The sequence below is a fragment of the Carcharodon carcharias genome, chromosome 24 (assembly GCF_017639515.1).
Source record: "Carcharodon carcharias isolate sCarCar2 chromosome 24, sCarCar2.pri, whole genome shotgun sequence".
Lineage (NCBI taxonomy): Eukaryota > Metazoa > Chordata > Chondrichthyes > Lamniformes > Lamnidae > Carcharodon > Carcharodon carcharias.
The window spans coordinates 17,421,955-17,438,226 of NC_054490.1; the positions used below are offsets into that span (position 1 = coordinate 17,421,955).

Below are 16,272 nucleotides of genomic sequence, written 5' to 3' on the forward strand. Positions count from 1 at the left end.
GCAGGCTGTTAGACCCTCCAGCCCTCATCTCCCACATACCCTCTCGCCCTCCCACTCCGCATGTCACTTCCATGCATTCCAAGATAACTCTTGCTTCCCCACCCCCCTCCATGGCCCCCTTATACCCCTCATGTCACCTCATAGCCCTTCCTTGCCCAGTCACCCAGCATACCCTATGTAGAGAACCAATGAACCACCTCGTGATAATGGCATGTGTGGAATTGCACAGGAAAAAAAACAGACCCAATCACAAATGTTCTTTTGAAGTAAAACTGCTGTCCCTACAACCCTATTGTCAACCAAACAGACCATTCAAGCCTCAATACCGGAGGCTGCAAACGCTTCACACCTCTCAATCTTGTGCAAACAAACATTGAGACAATGACAAAAGAGATCACAGAAAGGACAGTTTATTATAACTACTTAAAGGTGTCAGGAGGAGTGCAGAAGGAGGCCATTCAGCCCATCCCGCCTGGGCTGGTTCTCTGAAGTAGCCAAGGCGCCACCTCCCCTCAGCTTTGCTCTGTGGCCCTACTCATTCTCCCTTTCCAGATAATAACCCCAGCCCCTGGTGAGAGCCTCGATGGAGCCTGCCTCCCACCGCACTCACAGGCAACACATCTCAGACCCGCTGCCTGAAAAGGTTTCTCCTCGTTTTCCCGTTGCTTCTTTTCCCAACCACTTTCAATCTGTGGCCCTCTTGTTCTCCATCCTTCTGCCAATGGGAACAGTTTCTCCCTATCTGCTTTGTCCAGCCCCTTTGTAATTCTCAACGCCTCTATCAAATCTCCTCTCAGCTGCCTTCTTCTCTGAGGGAAACGTTCCACCTTCTCCATTCTATCCTTATAACTGAACCTCCTCATCCCTGGTACCATTCTCATGAATCGTTCCTGCACTCTCTCCAATGCCATCACGTCCTTCCTGAAGCATCAAAGTTGTTTTTATTTCCAAACTCCTCAGACAAAATGATTTATGTGCACGCAGGATGAAGACACACCTCAGGAATTCTCCTTAGGCAGCATCTTCCAAACCCACGATCACTACCATCCATAAGGACAAGGGCAGCAGATAGATGGGAACACCAGTCCCTGGAAGTTCCCCTCCAAGACACTGACCGTCCTGACTTGGAAATATATCGGCCGTTCCTTCACTGTCGCTGGGTCAAAATCCTGGAACTCCCTCCCTAACAGCGCCGTGGGTGTACCTACACCACATGGGGAGGCCATTCAGCCCCTCCTCAAGCCTGTTACGCAGAAATATGAGGTGGCCATTCAGCCCTTCCTCGAGCCTGTTACACAGGAACAGGAGGTGGCCATTCTGCCGCTTTGATCCTGTTACACTTAACAAGGGGAGGCCATTCAACCCTTCCTCCAGCCTGTTACACAGGCATAGGAGGAGGCCAATCTGCCCCTCATGCCTGTTACACATGACCAGGAGGACACCCATTCAGCACCTCCTCGAGCCTGTTACAGAGGAACGGGCGCCATTCAATCCCTTGAGCCTGTTACACAGGAACAGGAAGAGGCCCCATTTAGCCCCCTCCTCGAGGCTGTTACACAGGAACAGGAGGAGGCCCCATTCAGCCCCTCATCGAGCCTGTTACGCAGGAACAGGAGGAGGCCCATTCAGCCCGTCCTCGAGCCTGTTACAGAGGAACAGGAGGCCATTCAGCCCTTTGAGCATGTTACACAGGAACAGGAGCAGGCTGTTCAGCCCCTCTTCGGACTGTAGCGGTTCAAGAAGGCAGCTCACCACCACCTTCTCAAGGGCAATTAGGGATGGGCAATAAAAAGCTTGGGCTCCAAAACTGGTTGCAGCACACCAGGAGTGGATGTCCCCAAGCCTTGTATCTCCCCGGTATCAGATTCACCACAAGCCCTCACTGACCTGACCAGTGGGACCATTTTGATTCAGAGTGGTTGTTAACTGAGTAGTAACTACACAAAGCTCTCCACAGGAATGTAATCAAACAACACTCAGCAGCGAGTCACGCATATGGAGGTAATAGTCTTCTTGAAATGACAGTGAGATCAGTGGGACCCATTACTATTTGTAGACAATTGGTGCAGAAACTTCAGACGAGGGACTGCTGCTGGTGGGAATGCAAGTGTGGCTGCTCCCTTTCTACCATTCCGCTGATACCTTGACATAAATGGCATGCTGCACTCTGTCTCACCATTCAGGTGAATGGGCTTCCTCCTGTTGCTGTGTAACAGGCTCGAGGAGGGGGCTGAATGGCCCTCCTCCTGTTCCTGTGTAACAGGCTCGAGGGGCTGAATAGGCTTTCTCCTGTTCCTGTATAACAGACTTGAGGTGGGGCTGAATGGGCTTCCTCCTGTTCCTGTATAACAGACTCGAGGTGGGGCTGAATGGCCTCCTGTTCCTGTGAAACAGGCTCAAGGGGGCTGAATGGCCACCCCCTATTCCAGCAGCTGTCAGCAGCCTCGGTGAGTAATGTTAGGGTAATGTGAGTATTGTTAGAATGCTTTCTTGTTCTAGTTTCTTTAGTTCCTTAAACACAGGCATCAGTTTCTTCATCTTTGTTTTTCACGAGTTTGAGGTACAAAATAGAACACGAGAGGTGCCGTTCTAAAGTTTACTCAGGGAGTCCTGTGGTGGGTGGGGCTGGAATTTTACAGTCCCGCTGAAGCCAGTGAAGCTGAGAATTTCCAGCCCTTGTTGCTGCGGCAACACACGCTGCCTGTAGCCCTGAGCGATGGTAGAGGCCCCAGCATTCAGCCCATCGCATGTTGACCAGGGATCTCCTGTTCTTAACGCCCGCCATTGGCGTGAGTTGGAAGGATTTACCAGATGATGTTCGGCCTCTTTGCCTGGATTATGAACACACCTTGCTTGGCCAGCAAGCCCTGGAGTGGGACTCGAATATTTATTGCTGAAGTAATAGAGTATAAAAATAGGGAAGTGATGTTGCAACTGTACAAGGCGTTGGTGAGACTGCACCTGGAGTATTGTGCACAGTTTTGGTCCCCTTACTTGAGGAAGGATGTGGTTGCATTGCAGGCGGTTCAGAGGAAGTTCACTAGATTGATTCGAGATGCAGGGCTTGTCTTAAGAGGAGAGATTGAGCAGTTTAGGCCTATACTCGCTAGAGTTTGGAAGGATGAGAGGAGAACTAATTGAGGTATCTAAGATGCTAAAGGGGATAGACAAGGGGATGTTTCCCCTTGTGGGGCATTCTAGAACGAGAGGCCATAGTTTTAGGCTAAGGGGTGGTAGATTTAAATCAGAGATGAGGAGGAATTACTTTTCTCAAAGGGCTGTGAATCTGTGGAACTCACTACCTCAGAACGCAGTGGATGCCGGGACGCTGAATAAATTTAAGGAGGAGATGGACAGATTTTTAATTAGTAACGGGTTGAAAGGTTATGGGGAGAGGGCGGGAAATTGGAGTTGAGGCCGAAATGAGATCAGCCATGATCGTAATGAATGGCGGGGAGCAGGCTCGAGGGGCTGAATTGCCCACTCCTGCCCCTAGTTCTTATGAACCCAGAACTTGAGGCAGGGTTGCTCCCCCAGTGCGCTGCAAGACCTCCCATCCAACCTGAGCGCTCCTGGTCAAATCTTCCAAACACAGTTTCACTGAGACGATTCTTTATTATCGACTTCATGGCTCGTGGCAAGGAGATGCTCGAGCTTCTCTCAGCTCCAAACTCACGGCCAGGAGCCGGAGGCTTGTTCCAGACACGAACCCCAATTCTAGATTTCGATCTCTGCATGTCACGTACGTTGCATGAAAGGGACACGCGACACGGGCGTGAGGGTAACATGAAAATTCACGCCGGCACACGTCAGCCTCTACCAGCAGGATGGACTTTACACTCCCTGCCCCCACCCTGAGAAGAGTAGGGGGGGAGGGGGGAACGTTAAATCCAGCGGGTGGCCTACCCATCCGGCCCTGACTTGCCTGAAATTTGGAGGCGCGTTGTGGGGGAAGACGCCGGGCAGCCCCTTGGGCCAATGAGGGGTCCCTGAAGTGACCAATTAAGGGCCGCTCGAGAACCTCATCCTGCCATCGCCCCCAGTATTTTACCCACGGCAGGCGGGGAGGGGGTGGAGTTGGGGGGGTGGGGAGGGTGGTGTAGACGAGGGGCTGGGGAAGAGCAGGATGGGGAGATGGGGTGGGGGTGGGATGGGGGCTGGGAGTTGGGGGAATGGGACGGGAGAGAGGGACAGGAGGGGGAGGGGGGAGTGGGACGAGACCGTGTGGGAGGGGGGTGGGGAGGGGGATGGGGAGGGGAGGTGGCCGGGAGGTGGGATGTGGGGGATGGGGGGATGTGGTGAGGAGGGGGAAGGTGGGAGGGGGAGGATGGGGGGGGGTGGGGGGGAGGGGAGGCCCACGCCTCATGGGGAAGTTTGGCCACATCAGCTGCGCTGCTGGTTTCAGGGAGGGCGGGAGAACCTCCTTTTACCGACCTTCTGGGCTCCCCGGCAGCATTCCCATTCCCACCTCCCCACCGAGGTCACTACCTATCCCAGTCCCCCCCTCCCCCTACACCCCCCCCCACTCCCCATTCCCCCCTGCTCCCCATTCCCCCCATGCCCCCCGCTCCCCCCACACCTCCGCTCCCCAATCCCCCCCTGCTCCCCATTCCCCCCCGGCTCCCCATCCCCCCCCCACTCCCCATTCCCCCCCCCGCTCCCCATTCCCCCCCTCCGCTCCCCATTCCCCCCCCTCCGCTCCCTATTCCGCCCCCCCCACCGCTCCCTATTCCCCCCCCGCTCCCCATTCCCCCCCCCTCGCCGCTCCCTATTCCCCCCCCCACTCCCCAATCCCCCCCACCACTCCCTATTCCCCCCCCCCCCCCCCCCCCCCCCCCCGCTCCCCATTGCCCCTCAGCAGGATCCCCCCCAGCCTGGAGTTAGCTGTTGCCGTGACGGGACAGCCCGTGGACCCAGCAGTGACCATCGCTCCCACCGCGATAGGGGCAGGAGTCTTCTCTTAAATGACTTTTCAGCTGAGGATGTGGGGGGTTGGGTGCGGGGGTGGGGGGGTGGTGAAATCAGGGAGCCCGTCAATCCCCAGCCCGCCGGCCCCGTCACCGCGGCAACACCCCCAGCCCAAGAGAGTCACCGTCCCCACTTTATCAGCACCGCGTCGGAACCAAATCCACCTGCGCTGGGCTGAACTGAGAGAGGGTCCCGCAAGCTGCACGGGGAGCGGCCAACCACCCCCCCCTCCAACACCGCCCGCGCTGGGCTGAACAGAGAGAGGGTTACAGAAAGTGCACTAAACTGAGGGATAGAGAGAAACACGCAGTGTCTTTGCTCAACCTAATTGGATTCATTAAAGGATAACACCAGTTGAATTTTAAAAGAGTAAATATATTCTCAGATAATGACCTAATTAATCATTTGTGCTTCGCTGCTAGATGATGCAAGCATTCTCATTCCTGACACTGTGAAGCAGAGAGAAAAGCAGAGTTAGAAACAGAGAAAGGCAGACAGAGAGAGAGATCAACAGTCTATTTCTTCAACAAAAACAGAATTACCTGGAAAAACTCAGCAGGTCTGGCAGCATTGGCGGAGAAGAAAAGAGTTGACGTTTCGAGTCCTCATGACCCTTCGACAGAACTTGAGTTCGAGTCCAAGAAAGAGTTGAAATATAAGCTGGTTTAAGGTGTGTGTGTGGGGGGTGGAGAGATAGAGAGAGAGCGAGGTGGGGGGGGCGTGTGGTTGTAGGGACAAACAAGCAGTGATAGAAGCAGATCATCAAAAGATGTCAACGACAATACTACAATAGAACACATAGGTGTTAAAGTTAAAGTTGGTGATATTATCTAAACGAACGTGCTAATTAAGAATGGATGGTAGGGCACTCAAGGTATAGCTGTAGTGGGGTTTTTTTTTATTTCTTCCTCTGAAGTTGAATCATTTTTGAAATAATAGTTCATTTCGAAAAAACAAAACAAAATCCTAATTATCCCTGAATATCAACTGCGTTTTACTGATGTGCGGGAAATGTGAACATTCAAATTATTGATCTCCCTGAGATACAGAGAAAGAGAAATAGAGAAAGAGAGACAGAGTAAGAAAGAGAGAGAAAAACAGAGAGAAAGACAAAGAGGCAGAGAGGACAAGAGAGAGAAAACGTAAAACAGAAAGAGACAGAGAGGAGGGGATAGAGACAAAGAATGAAACAAATACAAAAAGGGATAGAGACAGACGGAGAAACAGAAATAAATAAAGACAAAGAGAAGGATAGAGATAGAAAGAGAAACAGAAAGAAACAAAGACAAAGAGTGGGATAGAGATAGAGGGAGAAACAGAAAGAAACAAAGACAAAGAGAAGGATAGAGATAGAGAGAGAAACAGAAAGAAACAAAGACAAAGAGTGGGATAGAGATAGAGGGAGAAACAGAAAGAAACAAAGACAAAGAGAGGGATAGAGATAGAGGGAGAAACAAAAGAAACAAAGACAAAGAGAGGGATAGAGATAGAGGGAGAAACAGAAAGAAACAAAGACAAAGAGAGGGATAGAGAAAGACAGCACAAGAGAAAGAGAAACAAAGTGACAGAGAGAAGGATAGAGTGAGAATGAGGCAAAGAGTAACAGATAGAGTGAAGGGTAGGAATAGAGAGCATAAGAGAATGAGAAACAGAAAGAGAGAGAGAGAGAGCCAGAAAGAGAATGAAGCAGAGAAACAGACAGAGCGAGGGTAGGGTGGAGGGAGAAAGAGGGAGGGAGACAGAGATAAAGGAAGAGACAGAGAAAAATAGACAATGGGAGAAGAGGATAGAGACAAAAAGGAGACAGAGAAACCAAGAGACATGTGAACAAACAGAAGGGCATGAAGAGACACTTCCAAGAGCAAACTCACAATTCATTCCAGCCCTGCTCGGTCTCTTTGGGGATAAGTGGAAATGGGGCCAGTGTCTGCCCTACACCATGCTCAACAGGGCAGGAATTTGGCCTGGGCTTGAGAAGGATTTGAACCCACAACCTTCTGAGTTAAAGGTGAGGGGGGTGACTCACTCACCGCCAGCAGACAGTAAAGCTGAACCAGTTGGCTTTTCATGATAACCCCCACAGCTTTACCGGCCCCCACCACCTAACTGGCAGATTTTGTTATTTATTTATTTATTTATTTTTTAAACGGGACTGAGATTCTGGAACCACCCGCAGTGGGATTTGAACCCACGTCCCTCCAGGTTGCTAACCCAGCAGCAGAGCCACTCCACTGAGCCAATGTCCCGACGTGTTGCCAGCTTGCGGGTGGAGACGTGTGTTCATGATGAGAGTGGGAATGGAGCATGAGGACATTCCGGGAGTATTTCTCCCGCTGGGGACACACGTTCCAAACTTTCTGACCGTGCGTTCTGCTGTCTCCCCCGAAGTTCAAACCACACGTGCGACAGACTGACCACGCCGTCTGCTGAACAGCCGGGAGAGGACCAGAAACTTGCATTTAAATAGCGCACTTAAAGTAGCAAAGACATTCCGAGGTGCCTCATGGGACTACGTGGAAGCTGGGGCGTTGAATATACTCAAGGACGAGCTAGACGGACTTTTGGTCAGCGAGGGAGCCAAGGGGGACAGGCAGGAAGGTGGGGTGAAGGCCACAATCAGATCAGCCACGATCTCCTTTCTTCTCTAGTTCCTTCCAAAACTACTGCGGTCCCTGTCGTGTAGGTGCTATCGAATGGCAGAGCAGGCTCGATGGGCTGAATGGCCTACACCTATTTCTCACCGTCTTACGAACTATCAAATGAAGTTCGACACTGAGCAGCATGAGGAAACACTAGAGACAGGTGACCTAAAAACTCAGACAAGAGGAATGGAGAGAGAGAGAGAGAGAGAGAGAAAGAGAGAGAGAGGTTTAGGGAGGGAATTCCAGAGCTTAGACCCCGGGGCAGTTGAAGGAGGAGATCTGAAGGGGAGAGTGGGTGAGAGGGATTGGAGAAGGGAAAGGGGGTTCAGGAGGCAGGGAGAGAGAGAGCAGGGCAGGAGGGAGGGAAGGAGGGGTGGGGAAGGGGCTGAGGTACAGAGTTGGAAGGGTGGACGGGAGGAGGGACGGAGGACGATCAGGGAAGGTGGGGGTGGAGAATGGGAGGGGGATGTAGGGACAGGCGGATCCTGACGGGCAATTGGATATGTTCAGAGTCTGGAGATAGTGAGAAGGGGTAATGGGAGGGCACTGACAGAAGGTGGAGGGAGGGATGAAGGAGGTGAGTCTGGAGATAGTGAGAAGGGGTAATGGGCGGGCACTGACAGAAGGTGGAGGGAGGGATGAAGGAGGTGAGTCTGGAGATAGTGAGAAGGGGTAATGGGAGGGCACTGACAGAAGGTGGAGGGAGGGATGAAGGAGGTGAGTCTGGAGATTGTGAGAAGGGGTAATGGATGGGCACTGACAGAAGGTGGAGGGAGGGATGAAGGAGGTGAGTCTGGAGATAGTGAGAAGGGGTAATGGGCGGGCACTGACAGAAGGTGGAGGGAGGGATGAAGGAGGTGAGTCTGGAGATAGTGAGAAGGGGTAATGGGAGGGCACTGACAGAAGGTGGAGGGAGGGATGAAGGAGGTGAGTCTGGAGATAGTGAGAAGGGGTAATGGGAGGGCACTGACAGAAGGTGGAGGGAGGGATGAAGGAGGTGAGTCTGGAGATTGTGAGAAGGGGTAATGGGAAGGCACTGACAGAAGGTGGAGGGAAGGATGAAGGAGGTGAGTCTGGAGATAGTGAGAAGGGGTAATGGGAGGGCACTGACAGAAGGTGGAGGGAGGGATGAAGGAGGTGAGTCTGGAGATAGTGAGAAGGGGTAATGGGAGGGCACTGACAGAAGGTGGAGGGAGGGATGAAGGAGGTGAGTCTGGAGATAGTGAGAAGGGGTAATGGGAGGGCACTGACAGAAGGTGGAGGGAGGGATGAAGGAGGTGAGTCTGGAGATAGTGAGAAGGGGTAATGGGAGGGCACTGACAGAAGGTGGAGGGAGGGATGAAGGAGGTGAGTCTGGAGATTGTGAGAAGGGGTAATGGGAGGGCACTGACAGAAGGTGGAGGGAGGGATGAAGGAGGTGAGGCAGGGCAATGCGGAGATATGTGCTTTCTGGGCGGAAAGTTAGATATGCTCAGTGTTTTTGACAGCTTGTGCCAGGATCTTGAGCTCATGGCTCCAGGTCTCGAAACGAAAAGCGATTCGGATCTGGGAGACGTTGGAGCGCTGCATGTCATTCCCCTCAGGGCCGTCTTTCAGGTAGTCCACACCCAGCAAATTCTGTTTCTCCTGGGGGGGCAGAGCGACAAAGGGAGAGTTAACACAGAGACAACACAGACACGGAGAATACCCCCTCCCCAAACACAGAGACCCCCCCGTCCCCAAACACAGAGACCCCCTGTCCCCAAACACGGAGACGCCCCTCCCTCTCCCCAAATACGGAGACGCCTCTCCCCAAACACGGAGACCTCCCCCCTCCCCAAACACGGAGACCTCCCCTCTCCCAAACACGGAGACCCCCCCTCTCTCCCCAAATACGGAGACCCCCCTTCTTTTCCCTGAACACGGAGAACCCCCTCTTTCTCCCCGAACACAGAGAGCCCCCTCCCTCTCCCCGAACACAGAGACTCCCCTCCCTCTCCCCGAACACTGAGACCCCTCCCCGCTGCATATTCACATCCTGCATACTGACAGAGTTAAGTTCTGAGGGAGGGAAAATCTGGGATGGACAGTGGTCGAGGGAGCATGAAAAGCAGATAGATTGATATAGAGAGTGTGAGATACAGGGTGAAACAAATTGAAGATGGAAGGAATTTTACAGCAAAGAATGAGGGACAGTGGCATGTGAGATGGTTACCTAGTCGGCATCTCTGCTGAAATAGTACCCACACGTACATATATATGTAGAGCTATTACATCAACAAGCCTTATAGTGCGAGAGTGAAACAGAGAGAGAGAAAGAGAGAGAGTGAAACAGAGAGAGAGAGAGTGAAACAGAGAGAGTGTGACACAGAGAGAGTGTGACACAGAGAGAAAGAGAGAGTATGAAACGGAGAGAGAGAGTGTGTGAAAGAGAGAGAGGGAGAGTGTGAAACAGAGAGAGTGTAAAACAGATAGAGTGTGTGAAACAGAGAGAAACAGAGAAAGAAAGAGAGTGAAACAGAGAAAGAGAGTGAAATGGAGAGAGAGAGTGAATAGAGAGATAAAGAGAGAGAAATAGAGAGAGAGAGAGAGAGGAGACTGTGAGAGACAGAGAGAAAGAGAGGGAAAGGGAAAGACAGATGAGAGAGACAGGGAGAACGAGAGAGAGACCTGGATTTCTGTAGAATCCCGAGCTTCCAAAATGGTAGTCGGGACCCGGACGTGGAAGTCACATCCTTACTTCCGACAGATCTAATTTTTGCCGTGAGGGTAGTGGGGTTGGGGCATGATTCACACACGAGGGAAACTTGAACTCAGCAGGACAATTTGAACTTAGTGCTGAGTTCAGGCTGACCCTATTTTGGCCAACACAAGAGACTTAACTCGCAGTGCGGGAAAGACCAATTGATGGAGTAGACATAAGGGCACTTGAAGGTTGGCTAAGGTCTACATAACTTCTATGTAGAGTCATTTATAACCCCAGCCCTTCAAAAGTGCCAAAAGAAGAGGCTGCAGGTGTCAGTGAGATTTAAAACAAAACCCTCTCTGTTTTATCAGTTTCAATAGCTGTTTGTTGAGATCCCCCCCCCACCCCACAAAGAAGGGCTCTTTGTGAATGCTTGGCTGATTTCCAAAAGCTACAATAATCCTAAGAGGGCAGGCTTCTGAGTTCACCATTTGATTGACAACTCGAAGAGGCAATTAAAGGATAGCTGTCTTGATGTGGGGTATGAATAGAAGTTTGCTTTTTTTTAAATAAGAGATTAACCGCTTGAGGATACTCAGAAGCTTTGAATGGATCTTATGAATGGGAGGTTTTGTTTCCACCTCCAAGCTATATCGTGAAATCTGTGTTAGATTTTTAGAATGTTATTTTGTTTCATCTCCACGTGGTTTCTGAAACCTGCCTATGGTGGATACTAGGTGAGTTGGCATGGGGTATAAAAGGGGCCACATGGGGGTATAAGGGCCATGCAGGGTGGGTGGGTACGTTCTAATCAGCCTGCCTTGGCACTCACCCCCACCCATCTCCTTGACTACCTACGCTCTGCTTCCAGGATTGGAAGGCCTGAGTGTAACCCGCAACCCCCTCCTCCCCCACCTGGGCTGAAGATCGCAAAACTCAGGGACCCTTCTTCCAAGATGGGTACGGCACAGCCCTTAAATTTCCTGACTGGAGTTACCCTCCCTCGGTAGTGAAACTCCAGCCGATAGGGAGAGAGAGAGAAAGAGAGAGAGGCAGAAAGAGAAAGTGAGACAAAGGCAGAAAGAGAGAGAGAGGGAGATAGCGAATATGAGGGGGAGAGTGACAGAGATAAAATAAGAATAGGACAGAGATGGAGTATGGGGGGATTGTGAAAGAGAGAGGAGGAGAAGGTTGTGGGTGGGAGAGAGAAAAAAATGGGGGAATTGAGAGAAAGGGAGAGAGAGGGGGTAGTTTGGATAGAGAGAGAGAAAATCGGGAGGTTGAGAGAGAGCGCGGAGGCGGGGGGGAGAGGGAGAGACCGGGGGCGGGGAGGAGAAAGAGCGGGGGCGGGGGGAAGAGAGAGAGAGTAGGGGCGGGGAGGAGAGAGAGAGATAGCGGGGGCGGGGGGAAGAGAGAGAGAGAGTGGGGGCGGGGAGGAGAGAGAGAGATAGCGGGGGCGGGGGGAAGAGAGAGAGAGAGCGGGGGCGGGGAGGAGAGAGAGAGAGTGGGGGCGGGGGGAAGAGAGAGACAGAGCGGGGGCAGGGAGGAGAGAGAGAGAGAGCAGGGGCGGGGAGGAGAGAGAGAGAGAGCGGGGGTGGGGGAAGAGAGAGAGAGAGCAGGGGCAGGGAGGAGAGAGAGAGAGAGCGGAGGCGGGGTGGGCAAGAGAGAGAGCGGGGGCGGGGGGAAGAGAGAGAGAGCGGGGGCGGGGTGGAGGAGATAGAGAGAGCGGGGGTGAGGGGAGAGAGAGAGCGGGGGCTTGGGGGGAGGAGGGAGAGAGATCGGGGGAGGAGAGAGAGAGAGCGGGGGTTTGGGGGAGGAGAGAGAGTGGGGGTGGCGGGTGAGAGAGAGAGAGAGCACAGGGGTTGGGGGTGAGAGAGAGCGCGGGGGTGGGGGCAAGAGAGAGAGCATGGGGGTGGGGGGTGAGAGAAAGAACGCGGGGGTGGGGGGTCGAGAGAAAGAGAGAGCGGGGGTGGGGGGGTGAGAGAGAGAGAGAGTGGGGGTGGGGGAGCGAGAGTGAGAGAGAGTGGGGGGTGGGGGGGCGAGAGAGAGAGAGAGCCGGGGTGGGGAGGCGAGAGAGAGAGAGCGGGGGTGGGAGGTGAGAGAGAGAGAGAACGTGGGGGTGGGGGGCAAAAGAGAGAATGCGTGGGTGGGGGGCAAGAGTGAGAGAGGGTAGGGGTGGGGGGGTGAGAGAGAGCGGGGGTGGGGGGGCGAGAGAGAGAGAGCGGGGGTGGGGGGTGAGAGCACGGGGGTAGGGGGGCGAGAGAGAGAGAGTGGGGGTGGGGGGAGAGAGAGAGAGCGGGGGTGGGGGGGGCGAGAGAGAGAGAGCGGAGGTGGTTGGAGGAGAGAGCGGGGGTGGGAGGGAGGAGAGAGAGCGGGGCTGTGGGGGGAGGAGAGAGAGGATGAGGATGGGGGTAGAGGAGAGAGAGAGCCGGGGTGGGTCAGAGAGAGAGAGAGCGCGGGGGTGCGGGGGACAGAGAGAGAGCAGGGGTTGGGGGGGAGAGGAGAGAGAGAGCGGGGGTGGGGGGGAGAGGAGAGAGAGAGCGGGGGTGGGGGGGAGAAGAGAGAGAGAGCGGGGGTGGGGGGGGAGAGAGAGAGTGAAAGCTGGGAGATTTGGAGAGTAAGAGTGTGGGTGTTTAAGAGTGCGGGGTTTTGGGGAGTGGGGGAGGAGAAAGGAGAGAGAGAGTGGGGGTGGGGGGTAGAGGAGAGAGAGAGCGGGGGTGAGGGGTGTAGAGGAGAGAGAGAGCGGGGGTGGGGAGAGAGAGAGAGAGCGGGGGTGGGGAGAGAGAGAGAGAGCGGGGGTGGGGGGGGGAGAGAGAGAGAAAGCTGGGAGATTGGGAGAGTAAGAGTGTGGGTGTTTAAGAGTGCGGGGTTTTGGGGAGTGGGGGAGGAGAAAGGAGAGAGAGAGAATAGGATAAGAAGAAAGCAGAGAGAGCGTGAGAAGTGGGCAGAGACAAAGAGCTGGCCAGTGCTGGGACTGGACTCCCGGTCACTGTAGCAGCTCCTGACCTGGTGTGACAAGCCGCTCTGCTTGACGCTGTTCCGCGCAATCTCACACATGTCACAAGTCGTGAGCTTCCAGAACTGAGCGGCCACTGCATATTCCTCGATCAAAGGCTCCTGTGGGGACAAGGAAAGAGTTAGAGGCTGGGGAGAGGGTGCAAACTCAACCCTTCCCACTCAATCAGAGCCTCCCGCCGGGGTATGGACACGATTACAGATTGCGGGGCGTGGGGGAGGTAGGAAATGGGGATAAGCTCATCTCTTCTGCTCACCGCACGGGTATGCGACCTGTGTGGGCAGTGGTTACCCTCCCTCCACCCCCACAACCTCCCTTCTCATAGGGCCCAAAATCCATTCTGTGTCAGACATTCGACTGTGAAGGCATCACAGCTGATTCTGATCCACACCAACAACATTCAGAAACCAACTAAGGCTCTCCATGGGGTGGTGGGAGGGGCTGGTGATGAATGATCGCCAACGGGAGCACAAGTTTCTAAGGCAGTTTGTCAACAATCCTTCTTCCCTGAAAAGTGTGAGGTGATACGCTTTGGAAGGAGTAATTTGACAAGGAAGTATTCAATAAACAGCACGACACTAGGAAGTACTGAGGAACAAAGGGACCTTGATGTGTATATCCATAGATCTCTGAAGGCAGAGGGGCATGTTAGTGGGGTGGTGAAAAAGGCATATGGGACACTTGCCTTTATCAATCGAGGCATAGATTACAAAAGTAGGGAGGTCATGTTGGAGTTATATAGAAGCTTGGTGAGGCCACAGCTGGAGTACTGTGTGCAGTTCTGGCCGCCACATTATAGGAAGGATGTGATTGCACTGGAGGGGGTGCAGAGGAGATTCACCAGGATGTTGCCTGGGATGAAACATTTAAAGTTAGAGGTTGGATAGACTTGGGTTGTTTTCATTGGAGCAGAGAAGACTGAGGGGCGACCTGATCGAGGTGTACAAGATTATGAGGGGCATGGACAGGGTGGATAGGGAGCAGCTGTTCCCCTTAGTTGAAGGGTCAGTCACGAGGGGGCATAAGTTCAAGGTGAGGGGCAGGAGGTTTAGGGGGGATGTGAGGAGAAGCTTTTTTACCCAGAGGGCGGTGAGGGTCTGGAATGCGCTGCCTGGGAGAGTGGTGGAGGCGGGTTGCCTCACATCCTTTAAAAAGTACCTGGATGAGCACTTGGCACATCATAACATTCAAGGCTATGGGGCCAAGTGCTGGTAAATGGGATTAGTTAGGTAGGTCAGGGGTTTCTCACGTGTCGGTGCAGACACGATGGGCCGAAGGGCCTCTTCTGCACTGTGTGATTCTTTGATTCTGATTCCCAAGGACAATCCCGCAGCGGAACAAGCAACGGAAATTGTCACAGCGCCCACATCACTCGAAATCTTCAAGACCCATCTTTAGATTATCTCTAACTAGAATGTTTCATTATCAGGACCATTGTTTCAGCATGACATTGCCAGGTTTAGCTAACGCCATATAAATATCGGCAGAATACAGATATTAGTCCGTGATGCCATGACAACTAAAGCAGAAGCAGAGGCGCTGGGTACAATCAGCCTAACTCAGCACCAGGCCGGGATTGAAGCCTGGGCCTCTCCTGCTGTGTGTGTGTGTGTGTGTGTGTGTGTGGGGCCCTAAGTACCATACTGCGCGTGATCAGGCTAACTCAACACAAGGCTTAACACACTGCTGCGCGTGCGTGTGCCTGCGTAAGGAGTGGGGTGGGGTTGCTGTTCAGTATCCTAGAAAGAAAAACCAGTAAAACCTGGAAATGACAGGTACTGATGTGAACTGGAGTTCCGTTTTAAAGTGTACAAGACCAGTACTCTTATTTTCCAGTTTTTACTGGTGTCCCATTTTAAAGTACACAAGACCAGTTGGGACCAGTAATCTTATTTCCCAGTGTTTACTGGTGTTCTATTTTAAGGTATACAGGACCAGTTGGGACCAGTAATCTTATTTCCCAGTTTTACTGGGATGTTTTGCTGGTTTTTCCTTCTGACCAACTGCCCCACATTCTAAGGATGGTTCCTGAACCATCCCTTCATTTTTTTCCAGAAGTGAAAAGACAGTTTAAAACTGTCAGATCCCAGTCAACGAAATCAGTAATATCGGCGCCGGTAACGCTGGAGTTCCATTTTAACCATACAAGACAGACAAGTTTCACTGGTCGCCTTCACTGCCAAGTTTTACCGCGTTTTTTCCTTTCAGTGTGCACCTTAAGGGACACCTTTCGTCCTTTATTTTTTAGGACATCCCGTGGGGACAGAGCCTTGGAGTTTCCTCTTGCTTATGCCTCTGTTTATTTTGTGAGCCGTCCACATAACCACCCCCGCCCCTGGCGTTGTTATGGTCACCAGCACCCCAACCCTCCCCCATGCAAACGGTCACTAGTACACGCCCATGAGTCCCATGCTCAAAGTGTCCTTCAATTTTACTTCACCAGAGTTGGCCACCCCAGTACTACATATCCATCGAGGCACGCAGACATTGCAACCCTGTAGCCTGGCCGCTGACCCTTTGACACAAACCTTGGTGAAATGGAAGAGCAGAGGGTCATCGGTGGAGAGGGAGACCACCAGGCCGGTTTGAAAGAGCTGGTAAAATGGACTCTGGCCATACTCCAGGAACAAGCAGTTATTGCTGAGTGGGGACATCGCAATTGGGATCTGTGCCAAGTAATAGAGGTACTGGAGAGCTGGGTCCTGAGAGCGTGGTGAGAGAGAGGAGAAGGTGGACAGGAAGAAAGAAAGAAAGAGAGAGAGATTACATCAATTAATTAAACATTCATTTGACAGTGGTGTTCCCCTACTTTATACCCCGTGTCAGCATTGAGCATTCCCAGGGCAGGTGGAGCACGGGTTAGATACAGTGTAGAGCTCCCTCTACATTACCCTGACAGTGTGTCCCCCACTTTATACCCAGTGTCAGCATCGAACGCTCCCAGGGCAGGGACAGCATGGGTTAGATACAGTGTAGAACTC

At 52.8% G+C, this 16,272-nt stretch overlaps 1 protein-coding gene across 1 annotated transcript in view; it reads right to left on the minus strand.

The window, feature by feature from the left end:
• Positions 1–6,448: 6,448 nt before the first annotated feature.
• The window catches only part of LOC121269353 (AMP deaminase 1-like), a 59,272-nt gene continuing 49,448 nt past the window's right edge, over positions 6,449–16,272 (minus strand). Inside the window, 3 exon segments of the mRNA XM_041173906.1 lie at positions 6,449–9,236; positions 13,282–13,392; positions 15,820–15,993. Coding sequence (XP_041029840.1) covers positions 7,860–9,236; positions 13,282–13,392; positions 15,820–15,993 — 1,662 coding nt within the window. The 3' untranslated portion in view covers positions 6,449–7,859.